The sequence below is a fragment of the Stegodyphus dumicola genome, chromosome X1 (genome assembly GCF_044657685.1).
Source record: "Stegodyphus dumicola isolate Sdum_Otavi_A_Nest chromosome X1, ASM4465768v1".
NCBI classification, from domain to species: domain Eukaryota; kingdom Metazoa; phylum Arthropoda; class Arachnida; order Araneae; family Eresidae; genus Stegodyphus; species Stegodyphus dumicola.
The window spans coordinates 255472306-255490765 of record NC_140780.1 but is presented as its reverse complement, the minus strand read 5'-3'; the positions used below and the strand labels follow the sequence as shown (position 1 = coordinate 255490765).

The 18460-nt window shown below is 34.7% G+C and overlaps 1 protein-coding gene across 1 annotated transcript in view; it reads right to left on the bottom strand.

Annotated features, from left to right (window-relative positions):
• Nucleotides 1–18460, bottom strand: part of LOC118189738 (uncharacterized) — a 115299-nt gene that overhangs the window by 83344 nt on the left and 13495 nt on the right. The window contains exon 2 of the mRNA XM_085807546.1: nt 15382–15502. Coding sequence (XP_085663672.1) covers nt 15382–15502 — 121 coding nt within the window. The remainder of the gene's footprint in view (nt 1–15381; nt 15503–18460) is intronic.

Sequence of the window (18460 nt, the reverse complement as noted above, 5' to 3'; positions counted from 1 at the left end):
CTCGCACGTGGTATCGCGCGGTTCTGCCAGATAAAAGATATTTTTGAAAATTATCATGTGAGACTCCAAATGCGGGCTTTTTCTGTTTCAAATAATTGAGCATTACATTTGAAAACAGAGACAACAATGGGGGATTAAAGATATGAATAACGTTTATTTTTTTTTTTTTTTTTTTTTTTTTTCTAGTTAGATGGCATATTTGACTATTCAAAATCAATTTACTATAAAGGAATTAACTTTAGAAAAGTGTAAAAAAGGAAAATCCCAAATAAGAGGTGGGTAAAACAGAAGGAAATAATCAAAATATGTTTGTAATACCTCAGTATCCCATTCTGCCCTATACTAAGAAGAACAGGGTAAACGATATGACATTTTCGAAACCAAATATTAATTGTATATTAGTAATATTTTTATTTTTCTTATTATTGCAATTTGGTTCAGATAATGAAGAATTATATTAGAGAAACAATAGACAACAATTGGAGTTAGGTTTTGCTGGTCAGATGGGATATTTCAATATTTCAAACCAATCTGATGGAATGAAATTAATTTTATAAATGTGTGAAGCGAGAAAATTATAAGGAAGAGATACATAAAATAGGAAAAAACTATCAAAATATGTTAATACTCCCAATATCTCGTTCTGAACTATACCATGCAGAACCAATACCAAATGTCATGACATTTCTAAAAATTTTAATTGTATTTTAACAATACTTTTTTCTTTTTTAAACATTTCAAATTTTTCATTAAAGAAAAGAATAAAATATCCGTTGGTTTTTTTCGCTCATCCTAATTTTTATATAAAGTTTTAATATTTTCCAGTGGGCTGTAGAGAATAATCTTCTATTTACTCAGATAATTTGGCCAAACATTTAGCCAAGACGTAAAATAAAAACATTGCAACACTGTCTATTCCTTTCTACCCTACATTAGGCAGAAAATTTTTAATCTTCATAGTGAGCTCAAATTGTTAAGTTTTATTTAATATACAGTAAGCGCGTGAGATATATCTGCCTCAGTCCCAGGTAAAAGGTACAAAACCTGATTTCGCTCTACATTCTCTTATAATACATCAGTGCACAAATGTCTGAAACAGAGTAATATTAAGAATTTAATCTTCTTTTTGGATTGTAAAGTGCTGTACTTAGTCAAAATTATTTTTATTGTCTTCTAATGTTACAAATGTAGAAAATATTCTTTAAGCACAGAGAATATGTTGATGTTATCCTTTTTTTAATTGTTATCCTTTTTTTTTTAATTATCTCTTTCTTATTTATTTTCGAATAATTTTCTTATTTATTTACAAATAATTTAATATATCTTAGGACTGTACTTCAATGTAAATTTTTAGTCTACAATGATTTACCGGATCTCTAAAAGTGTGTCTTATTTGGCCTTGCTGCTTATGCTTTATCGGATAAGTTTATTTGAGGAAGATGTCGGTATGAGACAAACAGAGTTTGAGGAAACCCTGAAATAATTCTGTGTTTGCATCTTCGCCCGTTTAAAAAAAAAAAAAAAAGAAAAGAAAAAGAAAGAAAGAAAGAAAAAGAAACCTTGTCGTAGCCGCAAATAACTTGCGCTGACGTCTTTATCGGTCTTACAGCCGCTTCTTTTAATACTCGGTTGTATTTTGTAGAACAACCCAAGCGTTTATAAAAATGGTATAGACGTGTGGTTTGACTCCTCGTTACCTGAAAATCTATGTATTGAAAGCTTAATTTAGATTAAAAATTAAGTTAGACAGGTAAACATCAGAAGTCATAAATTTGGGGGGAAATGTCCTAAAAGTTACAACCTTTTTTCAAGTATCATAAATTCGAATGGTTCTTCTAAAATATTCAAAATGAAGAATCCAAATATAAATCCCCAAATATAAATTTATTAGTGAGTTCAGTGGTTCTTCAGTTTTAGAAACCCACTGGTAGTAAGGCGCTATCCTTAAATTCAGTGTCGGTCATTAACAAAGCAGGGGGAAAAAATGAAAAATAAAAATTTGATGCTAAAATTCAGTAAAAATAGAACAAAACCGTAAACAAACAAACTGTTTTCTTATTATAAATTTCCATTTACTAGCAATAATTTAGCTTATTTTTCATTAGGTATAGTATTAATCTCGTTCTTTTGACTCATTGTAAGAACTTGATTCTTCTCAGTCATTTGTATCTGTATTATACAAAGTGCCATTTCCTGAGAAATCAAAAGCGTTGGCAATGCTAGATTTTTAATAAATAAACAACATCAAAGCAAATGACATAGCTTCATATCTAAAACGCAAAGAATTTCGGAAAGAAACTAAGATTCTGGGAATCACCCGCTTTTGAAAACATACTTATAATGAAAGCAACGCGCCTTATGAGTAAAGAAATATAACATTCCTTCTCCCCCCTCAATAATTTTATACAATAAAACATTCATAGAAACGTGCAAAACTTTAAAATTTCGTCATAATGCATATTTCAGAAGTAGCATACAAAAATTAAGAAACTGCTTTTGGGATTATTTTTCTGTACATTTAGGGTATGTGTGTCAGAATATATTTCGGAAATACTTTTTTTTCTCTGTTTTAGCTAAAATCTTTATGCCCCCTTCAAAAAAATTAGAGACATTGAGTTTAGAAAAAAGTATACATACATATAGCAAACTATTCGTTTCCCAATAGTTGGCGAAAGAAAATAAGAAATAACCTGTTGAAAATTTAAAAAAATCAAAGCGATAGTTGCAGTTTTTTTTTTTTTTTTTTTTTTTTCCCCTCCAGTAAGATTAAATGTAGGAGCTGGGCATAGGTAAAGGATGAATGAAAACTATTTATAGGCAAAGCGACTTCCTCAGTAGGGAATTAGTACCAACTGAAGTAACAGTTGCTGAGACAATCTCTTTCATTCCTCTTTTACAGCACAAATTTTCTTGTTTTCCGGTAATAGACCGCAACCCACATTTTGTATCCCTATAATGTCTCATACCTTCTCAATGGGCCTGCAATACGGAAGTACACAAGTCAACGTTTCGGTGGATAATCTGACCCTTTAGGCCCATATTACGCACGCATTATTTCACCCGAAAAACTGTTTCGGACAATTTTTCTGCCTGGTTTACTATTGAAAGAAAGACACGAGATTTTTTCCTTCCTTTCGAAAAAAATTCCAAAGTGTTCGTTTTCAAACAATCGGCAATCAGCTTGTTTGCAATACTCCTATGTTAACCCCAAAGCGATTTGTGGTGATTGGCTGTTGTGACAAAGCAGAAAAATTGTTCTTCCGAAACAAACGGATGTGTGATAGAAGCCTTAGGGTATTCTCCACAACAGTGGTCGCCCGTCATGGGACCATCGTCCTGCACATGTAGTACAATATGCTCATCGATCATGAATATCGCCCCAAACTAGCACCTCACCCAGTACCACCATAACAATATCTTTATATGGTACGCTTTGTACCTTTCATACCACGTGAACTAGCATCTAGAAAAAGACTGAAGTTAAATTTATCCATTACTGCGTCGTCCACTTTCGGTTAATCTAATCCCATTTGAAACACCTTCTCTAGTATTCTTTGGACGACGCAACACAGATAATGGAGCGTATAGCTCTATGTAATTCTAAAGTCAAGTCAGAGTTCGGACCCCCATCAGCAATCGAGTGGTTGAGACCATTGAATGCTTGGGATTCAATCCGGGTTCAAGTCTAGATGACCCGGCTTTGTGGTTTTCTCTATCTGTAACATGAACATGCCAGTTTCCCTTAGAAAGATCTCCAAGAAGACCTCCTCCCACGCTTTGTACGCTTTTCCATGTTCAAATAACATAAATTTGGAGTAATGGTATCGTTCTTGTTCTACAGTAAACGGGACATGCAAGTTTGCCCGACGACTAGCGAAGATCACTTTTAGCTCTTACCTCGATTTTTTTTTTTTTTTACAGTAAAAGGAAGGTACGGCCTTCTACAGAGCGTGTAGGACATTATAGTTGTCTGAAACATTACCTACAGCCTGAACACGCGATTCTGAACTTTGTTGCAGCTTTTGTGATTGTAACACTTTCTTCCAGTTTTCGTAAAATTCTTCTTGAGTGCAAAATCCTCGACACGATGTCTTTGATACATGATGAAAATTTCACCTTCGTATATTTGTACTTTCACCATTCGAATTTCTAAAAGGCTTAGATCACGGATAAAGCTACATTCTTTTTAATTAGCATTTAAGTTACCACTTGACTTTTAAATGCAGGAATCGGAAATCTGCACATTCACTGTGCATGTTTTAGCTGCGTAAATTACAGTTGATTCATTGAGCAAGGAAAATTTATAGCTAATAATAGAAAAATGGAAAATTTTGTGCTGTCATCTCAGGTCAGTGTGCACTATTCTTGATGAAATAAAATTCCTAATAAGTGCACCAACTACAAGATGTCATAAAAGGCAAGAAGAAAATATGATTTTTGGTTGTAAAAATGTAAACTGTATCCCCATTTCTCGATTTTAGTTTAGTTACTGAAATTCAAGAACTTCGTAAACTTTTTGCACTGTTTATTAAATTTTAAAATGAATTAATACTATAGTATGTTTATTCCTTCAGAACTGCTATCATTATGAAGACATCACGTATTTAATTCTAATTAGAAATAACTTCGCACAATAGGGGAAGAGTATCTTTACTGAGAATTAAGAAAAACCTATTCAAATAGCCTTATTCTAGGTATACATTTAAAACTTAAATTGTCTTCAAATAAGTAAGCAGGTGAGAGCTAAAAAAAATTTAGAAAGGAAAGCTTATGTTTCCAAACCACATGAAAGTGACATGAAAAAACTAAGGCACAGCAGCAGTTCCGTAAATAAAACGTTCAGTGATCATGAAGATAGTAAAGTCACCCAAAAAATATATATCCTCAGAATGAAATTAGCTTTGAAAATGATCATTCTTGAATTACTAGAAATGAGCTCATGATTTTGTTTCTTACAGAATTTCCGAGAAAAAGTAATCATTCTGTAATCCTATAACATTCATCTTTCCTGAGAAAATATTAGATAATAATATTGGTTCAATAATCAAATCTATGAGAAAATATAAGAAATCATGCAAAATGATTAAAAAGTGAAGTACTGATGAATTATGAGTCGGAGAAGGCTTGCTGATTCACAATAATGATCCAAAATTTATAACAAAAAGTTATAATTTGAAGTTCAGAAATTTTTTTATAATTTGAGGGAATGCGTGAGCAAAAAGAATTTTTTCCTTCTTTACCGCGTCTTTTCGTTTGTAATTGGAAAGTACATCTGGCTAGCAATTGAGTGATCCGGAATTTCAATCCCGGGGTCATTCGCGAAGGAATGGCTGATTTTTGTCGTGTTTCTTGTTTAAAAAAAAAATTAATGACTATGCAAATGGCAACTGAATCAAAATATGGTGGGCGATAGTTCATCAACATGGGTAGAGAGAGCACTGTCTATTTTCCATGCTTTCCCCTCCGAAATAAACCTAGACTCTCTACAAATAAATCTTTAATCATTGTTAATTAGCATTTTTTTTAATTGTAACAACTATTTTTCTAAATTTTAATTTTTATTTTATAAAAAATGTATTTTGATACTCAAAAAACAAAATGGTGAAAAAATTTTTCATATGTCTCATTACTGAACGTTTTAAAAAATGCTAAAATTGCTAATTAATAGATTTAATTATATTTTATTTTTTACTTATTAAGTTTTATATTTTGTATTAATAAAAATTATCTCCTTCACCCTCCCTTTTAAGACCTAAATTATCTCTTTTTCCAAGAAATGTTTAATAAAATGTTACATTTTTGCTAAATAGCAGGAACAATTTGGTATGAAAGAAGATACTCATAAAATTTGTTTATGAAATTGAAAAGTATCCTAATCCAATGAAAATATTTTGCATAAAATAAATTGATAAATTGCATTGATAAAATATTTTAAACAAAATATTATTTTTGTAAACATTCGCATTTAAAACTAAGCAAAACAGAAGACTTAACTTGGCCTAGATGTTGAATAAAAACACTATAGATTTCGAGCGCTATCCGACGGCTACTTCTTCTTCAGGAGCAAGAGACCTATGTGAGATCACTCTCGAAATTGGCAGAGTTATTTTCAAACTCAACACCAATTTAAAGTTGCTTTTTTTCAGAACTTGGAATTTTATACTAGGGTGTTTTCTGTTTCAATTCAAACATTCATACTGCACATTTTTTCCCGTCTCCTGCTTCAAAAAACCCTAAACGGCTGTTCCCATTGTGGTTTATCTGAGCTAACGTGGACAGCTGACGTAGCCGGCCCATCTCCAAAACCATTTTTCCCATAGGGCAGCAAGTTGAAAAAGCTGAACTGCAGGCATAGCGGAGCTAGTCGACACATGGAACTGACTCCGTTAGCTCAGATAAACCCCAGTGGAAATGGCCCAAAAGTTTAAAAGGGAGAGTATCTAAGGTATTTTCTTCCTCCTTTTTCCGCATATCTTTGTGGTGTAATTGGAATCATAATCGATGCGTATTCGATAGGTTCAGGTTTCGAGTCCCGGTGAAGGCGCTGCACATTTTTTACGTATCCTGCTTCAAAAAACCTGTAATGACTGTACACCGTTTAAAAAATTAAATTTAAATAAAAAATCAATGCCGAAGTCATTCTACTCAAAATACCTTACCATTTTGGGCAATGTTTCCCGTTGATAATACTTTTAGTATAGTATTAGTAAGATACATTCGTGCAACAAATGCTAAAACAAAAGGAACGGTAGTAAGAATGGCAATTAAGACATGCAATTTACATGCGAGGTATAGGTTGCATCGCCGAATGCAAATAAGCAACCAAAGTTAGCATAAAACGCAATCCCGTAGCCACACTATGACTATGACCCCTTAATAACGGGTACGTATCCAGTGTCAGTACGCAAGCAACGATAGTTCAATGTAATCCGAGATAGCCAAAGAGGAAAGCATGAGCCGAAGACACCATTTGCATGATGAAATGCGTTGAGGGAGTTGTCAGGATCTTGCAAGCTGGTGCAAGACAATCCGCTGTTGCGAGAGAGCTGAATGTGCATCGTAGTATGATCAGTAAGCTGTGGAATCGTTACTAAAGAGATCAAAACCCCTGTAAGACATGGGTCTGGACACCGGAGGATTACCACAAAGGCAGATGATCAATTCCTGTTACTATGGGCAAGAAGCCTAGATCACTGACAGCACAACAGCTGGCGTCATATCTCTGTGCTGCAGCACGGCCCGCATCCCGTCAAACTGTGTCGCGTCGACTGCATGAAGGTGGACTGTACGCCCAACGACATGTGGTTTGTGTTCTTTTGTCCCCTTCGCATGTCAAAACGCGGTTGAATTGGGCCCGTGAACATCGCAGTTGAACACCAGAGCAATGGGGCCACGTACTGTCTGGTGAGAGCTCCGGTGAAGGCGATTTAACAAACGATTCTCAAAGGTAATGATATAGTGAGAGCCAGGGACACGCTATAGGGCGTCAAACATCATCGAAAGAGACTATTACAGAGGAGGAGGCTTATTTGTATGGGTTGGGATAGAACGAACGGTCGCACCGACCTCTATGTGATTCCTTGTGGTTCCGTCACAGCCGCTCGAAACTGTGATGAAATTTTACACCCTCTTGTGTGTTCATTTATCACCGTAATGAGTATCAGCGCGATATTTATTGACGATAACGTGCACTCGCCTGGAGCTCAAGTGATTAGGTGTTATCTAGAAACATCACATCGTTTCTAGGTCCAAGGCAGACATGGAAACCATTCCATGTCTGCCTTGGGCTGCTAGATCATCGGACCTAAATCTCCTAGCGTATGCGTGGGGGATGTGTGGAGGACGGATAGCAGGTAGCAATGTGCCGCCAGGTCTCCTCCACGAGCTTTGTTAGAGGACTGGTCGCTACTGCCATAACAAGCGATCAACGACACTATTGTCAGCTTACTTCGCCGTTGTTAAGCATGCATTTCAGTTAGAGGATATGATACACGCTATTAGCGTGATGTTTCTATTGCGTATTATTCCGAGCCTTTTGGTCTTTCGCGATGTGATGTTTGTGATACACGTGTTTTTGTATGTCTTTGCTTTATTGATTCCTATGTGGTCTAGTAATGCCACGCGAATCTCTTGGATGAATTTCACGCATATCCATTTAATAGTTTTTGTTTCATTTTTTGTTTCGCTTTTTTGCTTATTTTTTTAGCAGAAGTGTAACAACAGCGATAAATGGGCTTAAGAAGATAAATGTAGATGTTCGCATCTTATGTGTGTAACATGAGTAAAAGCTACCTTTCCTTACAGAGTTTTCCATGAAAGCACCCTTTCTTTGAAAAAATAGCGTTCACATGCTTTGTCTTAAATAAACTGATCAAGCAATCACATTTAATTTGGCAATTTCACTACTTATTGCTAAGGCTGTTACAGAGAAACTAAGAAAATACAAAAGGCTTACAAGAAACTGAAAACCGTAGCCTCAATATTAAATTCACTTCCGAATAAAAAAAAATACTGGTTTTATTTATGCTTTCGTGGTTTCTTCCGTTCGTAATTCGAATAAGAATCATCTCAGGAAAGAAAGTCATAAAGACATCGCTTATCTTGTCATAAACTGCCCATCTAGAACATGCCTTTGTTCAGAATTTAAGCAAGAATTACTTGCCGTGTTTAAAAGCTTGTAGAGACATTAGGTATTTTGTAAGCAGGCAAGATTAAAAATGAGCAAACGCCTTCGCCGGGTATCGAACCACGAACCTCTGGATACCGGCCCTTCGTGCAGAACCACTACACCACGAAGGCACGCTAGGAAGGCCGGAGAAATACCTTATAGGCTAACAAATATTTATCTAATATCTATATACACAGATCCACTGGATAATTCTTCTTTTTATTTTTTGAGTGCATTTATTTCAAGCGATTCCTTGCTTCAGTAAGTTTGGCTTTTAAATTGCGATGTACGGTGAATGAACTTAAGTAGCTAAAAGGGTAAGCTTATTTGGTTTGATTATTTGAATATGACAAAGCACGTGTGGGCTATCTACTAAAAATGAAGAGATGCCTTCGTGGAGGCCTTTCTAAGAGAAAGTAACTTGCATACACTTTACACGTGTCTGAAATATTAAAGTGCCTTCCATACTTTTACTCAAAATGATTAAGTTCCATTCAGAGAGTTAGGCTGCTAATTATGCAAGCACATCCATTCAAGTCTACAACAGACATAAATCTAGAACGAAAAACTCTTGCCAAAAAATAAATTTCAAATATTTAAAAAGAGTTCTAATCTGCAGGTAAGAAAATTGTTTCAGAAACACGACCTTTGAAGTAGTGCCAATTGTTCCACTGTTCTTAAAAGGTGTCCATTCTTATTGGGAATGGCGCAGATATTCTTACACTCAGTCTCTTTCAGAACCAATTAGACAATGAATTTTATGAAAGGGAAAATGTGTTAAGATTACATGAATTACTAATATTATGTAAATGACTCCAGCTTCCTTTTGTCACTCTGTTGTACATAACCATACCTTTCTAGAAATATTGCAGACCCAAAGAATTGTTTATGTATTATGAGTTTTATCATCTTACATATTTAAGTGTGCTTTTAGAAAGTCGCTTTATTTTTCTTTCACTGTAAAGGTAATGTTTTATAGTATCTTAATTTATGTGCGGAATAAAACTTGATTTAAAAAATGTGACAGCTGCACTACAACGCCTATAGGAAGACCGCTTTGACTTCTAATTTAAAAAATAAATTAAAGATCTTATGGCATAATGAATAGTAATACTTGTAAAAGTTTACAATTTATGAAACTGACGGCATGATGAATGAAAGATTTTACACCTCAAAAAATGACTGGCGGGGGGCCTGCATAGCCTCAAGGATGATAAATATCTTGATAGCATAACATAATGTAAGTGGGATTGGAAAATCGGCGGATTATACTATAAACTCCTAATGACAAATCCATGCAAAATTGAAAAGTTTTATTCTGTTATTATTATTTAATGGACAGTCTTTTATTTCATTGAACACTAACTGATGAACTTGAAAAATTCATAATATTATTTTCAGGAGAGGAATACGTTTCACAGTTTGAGAAGAACATTTTCTGGAAAGAAATACGTTTCACAGTTTGAGAAGAACATTTTCTGGAAAGAAATACGTTTCACAGTTTGCAATGGATTGGATTATTTACTTATGGCAAAGCACACGAGGGCTATCTGCCTAAAGGGAGGGATGCCTTCGTGGAGGACTTTCTAAGGGAAACTGGCTCGTATACACGTTATACATGGGGAAAACCACGAAAACGCCCATGCAGCCAGCCCGTTCGCGAGGTTTCACAGTTTGAGAAGAACATTTTTAATGGAGAAAGCGACATTTCTTTCCCACACGAACGGTGACTTCAAATTTTTGATTTAAAAGACAAAAAAAAAAAAAAAAAAAACTTTTTTTTGCTTGCGAAAACACTCATGATCTACCGAATATTTTAAGTAGCAATGGTAAGGGAAATAGAATCATCATTATTATATCAACTACGATATAAGCAAGAGGTTTCGCTTCATGGTTGTGCACAGTGTAATGTAATCTATCGCATTATGAAACGTACAGCAATATTCAAACTAATTTTACAAGAAGGAATTAAAAATAAAATTAAAGTTTCGATAAGACTTTTTATGTGCTCACTGAATCTTAGAAAAATATACACATGTGAAATAAAACAAGAATACCGAAATATCATATAATGATACATTTAAAGAAAAACTGAGGACTTAAAAATGTTTGCAAGGTTCTGCATTTTTCAAGAACACGGAGTGATTTTAGCCAAACTTGAACAGGACCTGAATGATAATCATTGCTCAGATAACAGGAACTGTTGTTGTTTGGTGACTGCATATATTTCCTTCTTCCCCCTGAGACTGCGATTTGAAAAAATTGCTTAAAAGATGTTTCCTGAGCGTGGTAAGCATTCTTGAGCTCGAGAAGTTCACTAACCCGTTCTTGAATCTATTGACTTGGCCGTTGTCAAAGAAAGACGTCTCTCCAAAAATAACTTCTAAAGTTATACGTTGGAGCTCAAATACCTCAGTTCTGAAAATCAAGCTTTGGTGTAAAAAGAGTTATGAGCTACAGTGATCGGAAGATTAAAGCTGAATTCGCCGTGGCGTAGTTCTTGCATGGAAATCTTCATTTAGGATAATTTATGAATTTATCTCAAAACTATTATGACATAGACCGCAAAATGCATCCTGCAGAAGTTATTATTTTATTCCAGGATGCATGAATTAGTTTTTCGCAGAGCGAATAAGATATATTTAAAAGATCAATCAGTTCATCTATTTATTTAACAATTTATAAATTTTTTAATTTATCAATTTTCAATTTAATTTAATTTATCAATTTTTCAATTTATTTAACAGTTTTAGATTCCTTAAATTTTTTTTTTTTTTGTATATATCATCCTAAAAGTGGTTAGCGTAATACTGATACAACGATGTATGGCCGAAGGGAAGTATGTGCAGTGTGAAAGTGGAAAAGTTCCTTTGTTTAATTAATAAAATGTTGTTCTATTAAACCGATGAATGACACAAAATAATGATTAACAATCGATGAGTAAGAGAAATTTTCTTATATGTGCAGGCATACACAGGCAAAATAGTGGAGTAATGGGAATGGCTGCTGCGAATAAACCAAATGAAGAAATTTAATAAATAGTTCTTATTTAACATCTAACATATCGTTCATAAAAAGAAAAGAAACACTGAGAAACAAATTAATCAGTAATCACAGTAAATTTGCGAATAACTCACTGTCTAAATTAAAACACTTTAGAGAAATTGAATTAAATAAAACAAAGAAAAATTTCTAAAAAATGAGCCCTAGGTGGGAGAAAGTGCAAAAAAATACTTTTATTCAGTTTCAGATTCACGCACGATCAGTCACAGAAGTCTGCACACATGATGCCAAACAAAAATCTGATGTTGAAGAAAGAAGATATTAAAGAAGATTTAACAGATAAAGTAAATATACGTTTTTTTCAAAAAAAAGATGAAATATTCAATCGATATTATCAAAACATTAAATACTTCTACAGTAAAAGCATCATGTTAGCTAAATATTATGTCATAAAGCCCGCATACAGATCTAATAGGGCACCAAACAATTTTTTAATAATACTTTTAGCATACAGAATATTGCGATATCTCTTTATGACACTTTCGCGGTTGAGAGTCTTTTCGGCACTTCAGGTAAATACTAGATTTTCCGCAAGTTCTAATATATTTTTTTTTTATCTTATGCATTCCTGGATATCATCGCGTACGTGATCATGACAATTTAGGTCAACTAACTGACCAGAGAGCACTATAAATTAAATTTGGAACGTGATATAAATGCCTCAGCTTCACAGTCTAAACAAGCTGAAATCTAAGAATTTTTTTTCATATTTTAAGTTCTCCTTAGATGACTTTACGTCATCACGCAATACCTTCAAGTTATTCACAGATTTGCGCTGAATACGTATTACTTTCAATGTGGAAATCAATTTTCCTAGATCCATAATATTCATTTATCTCCAAACTGTTTCCTGGTCTTCCGTGCTTGTGTGAACCCAAGAATTTTCATTTTTACTTCCTTGTGCGAAGTAAAGGAAGTACTGTAATCGCGAAAATTTTCGGGCATTATATATCCATTTTGACCTTTTCCGAACCTATTTAGACAATTTCTTTGTGTGACATCTGTACGTACGGACAGAATGAAGGACTCCTTTTCCCAAAACGGATTGTTAAATGGATTTAAAGTGGATTCAAAGGGATTTTTCGTGGCACATACGTACAGACAGTACGTATGTATCTCACATAGTTCAAAAACAATTAGCCGTAGGACACTAAAATTTTATATATGGGACTGATATAACATCTAGTTGTGCATCTCTCTTTTCTATTGCAATCGGCAGGACCAAACGTATATACATATATACTAATGGCATATATATGTATACACACACACGCCCTTACCCGGCTTAAACGTGACAAATAACGAAATGAAAAAATAAAATTAGTTTGACTCTGTACGACAAAAGCTGACCGAGATATTTATTTTCAAAATTTGCAGTTTTTGATGTCATTTTTCAACTTGCCTTGAGAAATCGGTTAATTAAGTTAGAATAATTCAAGGAAATAGTTTTAAATGAAGTGCAGCAAATAATTGTATAATTTAATAGGCCCTACAAGGTTTAAATGTGATGCCCGTATCATATTTTTAATTCTTTATTTTAAGGGACTTGTTTATTTTAACCTTAAATTTTTATTGTTTATTTTCGATTTTTGTTACCAAGATCTGCTTTACGCTACCAGAATTCATACTATGTTATACCTTTTGTACTGTAAGCATTGCCATTTCAAACAGCATAAAATTTCATTTATAACTCATGCGGTTTGACAAATTGCCAGCTCTCAGAATACTGCCGTTTGACGTTTCCTAAGTTATCTTCTAAGCCCATAGGTTCTTGGACTTTCCTCGACAACAAAAGAGAATTGTTTTTTCAATAAGTTGATCCTCATTAAATATCTTCCTAACTTTATTTTCTTCATTTTCTGATATAATTAGTGTAAAGTACTTTGAATGCATTTTCATATTTAATAAATGTGTATGTGCGATAAATGAGAAAACAGCGCGCATAGTTGTAGAAGCTAAAAATCTAAATTTTCTGTTTGAATCAAAACATATATATAAAATATAAAACAACATTTACATGGGATATTTTCTTTCCCTTTCTTTTTCATTACCTATTATTAATAGCGAAATTTGAAGCTATTCTGGTAACTCAAATTAATTCATGTTCTTATTTTGTTGCGATAAAAATGAATGAAATATACCGGAAAATCTAAACAATTTCTTGGTTTGAAATTCTATATTGTGATCTTAAAAATAAAACGAAGAATTCTTCTCTATGAATTACTTGATATGTAATGAATTATTATTACTCCCTCTAATTTATGGCATTTTTTCTTTAGTCTATTTCCTGCCACCATTTTATGTTGCATCAGTAAAGCTTGCGGAGCACTGTGTATTGGTAACGAGAGCCACCGTATAGACCGTATTAGATATTCGTTTCCTTTATGTTGAGCTTACCTTCATACTAATGGCCTTTTTAACTGTCCCTTTTTTTAGAACTTCCTTTTCAGTTATGGTTTTCCTCCCGCCTCAAACCTTTTTTAAGCCTCTATTTTTTTTTCCCTTGGAGGAGGTACTACGTCTCTTAAAGGCGCTTTATCTTTTACGGCATTCCTTTCATCATTGTGCAATCCCCATGTTTCGAACTATAATTTACCTGTTGGTATGGCTTCTGACTGCTTGAATATATTTTTATAAAAAGTGTATTTTGGTATTCAAAATTTTGTCATAGCTGCTAATTTTTTCTTTTATAGATGATACATTTTGTTTCATTTGACAAGATTGTTCCTTCAGCAGTATTTGTATGGTCTTGATTATTTTCCTCATTTTCATAGCATTCTTAATTTTTACTACCGTTATAAGGTGTTTCTCCCGCTTTCTTAGCATGCCTTCGTAGTATAGTAGTTAGCACGCTCGGCACGTATTCCAGAGGTCCGTAGTTCGAGTCCCGGTGAAGGCATTGCTCAATTTTCCTCTCTCCTGCTTCTAAATAACCTAATGTCTTAACACTATAAATTGTGAAACCAATTCCTAAATTCAGTGGGTTACAAAACTAATTTACTAAAAACACTAGGAATGAAATTTATGGATATTACTATTTAGTATTTCCAAGTTTCCTGATTATTATAAAAAAAAATAGAATTTAGGCAGTCATTTTAGGCTTGACATTGTTTCAGTCTTTGCATAAACCATTTCCTGAGTTCAGTGGGTTACAAAATTAATTTACTAAAAACTAGGAATGAAATTTATGGATATTGCAATTAAGTATTTTCAAGTTTCCTGATTATTATAAAAAAAATAGAATTTAGGCAGTTATTTTAGGCTTGACATCTTGTTTCAATCTTTGCATAAAAAGGAGTATAACAAAAATTCGTTTGAAAATTTTAATGTCATTAGGTTTGAGTTCAACGCACTCAACTTTTTTTCTGTCCTTAATTATAGGTATTAAAAGATCTACGTATTCTCGTCATACGTAAAAAATAAAATCATGTTTAGCTTTAACTAAGTTATATTAAATTTGTATATAAAATGAAGAATGTTGTTTACCATTTGGAAAATTTTTCATACGAACAGTTTTTTAATTTTTATAAAAGAAGCGATTATTCCCCTCATTTCATACTAACTTATATCATCCAACAGACGTTTCAAATAAACTTCAGATAAATATTCTTATAAAATTTAATTCAATGAAAAAATTGTTATACAAATACCTTCATTAATGTGTATGATATGAGGATGTCTAATGGCTCTCATAATATGAATTTCTCTACGAATGCGCAGCATATCTTCATCATTTTCAATTTTAGCCTTTTTTATTGTCTTTATCGCAACCTGAAAATAAAACAGTTGCTGTTAGGTAATAAGAAGTGTCAACTTTGGTAAACAATCAAGCATTTGACATATCATGCATTTTTATGAATGTAATGCTGCATACTGTGTAAAAGGAGAAATTACTATAAATATATAAAATAAATAAAATTACAAAATAATACAATAACAGTATTTATTTAAATTAAATAATTTATTATTATTGTTAATTATTACACTGCTCGACATTGAAAAATGCAACACCAAGAAGGAGTAGTCAGAAAGTGATAAAATTTGGAAAAAAGACAGAGACAGCAAGCAGCAATAAGTGATCTTTATTTCAAAATGATAGTCAGAATACAGAGAGAAAACGGCGTCGGCTCAGTAGGATGTAGGACCACCGCGGACAGCGATGCACGAAGAAACACGTCTAGGCATAGAGTCAATAAGAGTGCGGATGGTGTCCTGAAGGATGGCTCTCCATTCCCTTTCAACCATTTGCCACAGTTCGTCTTCTGAACGAGGCAGGGGCAGAGTCTGCAAACGGCGTCCAATCACGTCCCACACATGTTCGATTGGTGACAGGTCAGGAGAGTACGGTGGCCAGGGAAACATCTATATAACTTGCAGAGCATGTTGGCAGATGCAAGCACTGTGTGGTCGGGCGTTATCTTGCTGAAAAATTGCATTAGGCAGCCCCTGAAATTAGGGAATTGCCACCGGCCGCAGTACATTATCCAAGTATCGTTGGGCCGTCATAGTGCCCTAAATACGAACTAGAGGTGACGTGGAATCGTAGGCAATAGCGCCCCAAACCATTATGCCACGTTGTCGCGCGGTGGGGAGTTCCACAGTTACTGCCGAATTCGATCTGTCTCCAGTCGACGCCACACACGTATGCGGCGACTGTCACTGGATAAAGAGAAGCGTGACTCATCTGAGAACACGACGTTTCGCCATTCTGTCATCCACATTGCTCCAGTCCGGCACCATTCTAAAAGTTGGCGTCTGTGATGTGGCGTCAATAGCAGTCTTCTTAACGGATGCCGTGAGTACAGGCCACGTTCAACCAATCGACGGGAAATGGTTCTGATCGACACGGGAATATCTAGGGCATCTTGCACATGCTGCAGAATCGCGGTACAAGCGATTTGTGGGACCGCCACAGCTTGTCGGCGAATGCGTCGATCCACGCGTGCTGACGTCACTCTGGCTGCAACTGCACCCTTCCTTCTTCCCACATTTCCTTGTTCCAACCATGTTCGCTATAGCCGATGCGCCGTGCTCGCACCCATGTGGGTATCAGCTTCGATTTGACGTAAGGACGAACCCGCCCTTCTCAGTCCGATCACCATGCCCCTCGTAAAATCGTCTATCTGCTGGAAGTGCCATCGTTGGCGGCGGCCTGGCCATTCTCTCCTATTACACGTATCCTCCGGGACAAAAACCAACTTTCTTCGATAATTCGTCTGGCAGAAATAACGACACGAATATTGCCAATTCTGCACGTTCCTTCCCTTATATCTTACTTCACGTGTGTCGGAGAGCTGCGCATTTCCCATCATTTGCATAACTCAGTGACGTGCGTCTACTCTAAAATTTGCATAAATTTCTGACCACTCCTTCTTGGTGTTGCATTCTCAATGTCGAGCAGTGTATTATTATTATTAGTCATTTAAAATAAATCGCATGTGAAAATTGCATTATTGTTACATGAACATGTTAGCAATGAAGTAAAAGTTTTAGATAACAAGTAACAAAAGCATTAAATGTCAAGTTATGAGTAATGTTTTCCTAAGCGACATTCGAACAAGAACTTATAAATATAAAATGATATTTTATTCAAATTTTCTAAACTTAGTAAAAAAAATATATTAGCTTTTAAAGAGTAAAGTAATAACATTCCAACAAAAAAATGGCTTCAGTAAGAAAAATTACTTCTCAGAATTCAATACATTCTTTTTCAGTTGCCCCTTACCTAACTATCAGTAGAATACGATCAAACTGAAAATCGGCGCAGTAAAAGAAATTCGCAAGTACGAGGGGTGTTTTTTTAAGTAAGAGCAGATTGAAAATAAAAACCAAACGAAAGAAAATTTTCAAAAACAAAATTTATTTTCAGATTCTACATACGTTTCTCTATTTTTCAACATTCTTGCCAAAGTTTGTTTAAAGTCTTATCATATCTTAGAACTAGATTTTGAATACCCTCTTCATAGAAACTTGCCTCGTGCTCCGATAACCAAGAGGTCACGGCCGTTTTCACATCCTATGCTAAACACTTCAGGATATTCGTTTGAAAGGGTGCTTATGGTGAAACGTCTGTTCTCAAGAATTTTCGCTTCAATTGAAGCCACCATATCGTCGGTGATTACAGATGGGCAACCGAAGCGGGACTCATCATGGGCGTTGTCGCGGCCAGCTTTGAAGTTTCTGACCTACTTTCAAATTCACTTTTCCTTCACTTATGAGAGCAGCTCCGTAAACTGCACAAATCTGCCAGTGAATGTTTGCACTAGACAGGTTTCTTGCAGACAAAAACTTATTACTGACAGTACCTTGAACGGGGCGGGCGATTAGATAATCTTGAACGTTTGAAAGACCGTACAGGTTACTTACACAGATGCAACTGAGTATAGTTGTTTCCAAGGAATGCCAAGACACGATGCCAGCACTCGTTGCCGCCCGCGCGAAGCGTATACAACAAAACGGCGCTTAGTTTAAAAACACGCTACCTATTTCTAATAGTCCTTGCTACCAAATTTCTTACGGAGACAGCGTTTTATGATATTACAACGGACTAATTCAACCATTATTGATAATCCATTATTATGCATTATTGATCTACGTGCTCGCCAATCAGAGCATTATTATGTATAGAATTGTAAAATTTTTTCGTTTTTTACATTTTCTATATAAAAACAGCCCCATTGTTAATAACGCAAGTATAAGTACTTCTGTAACGGGGGGGGGGAGAACTGC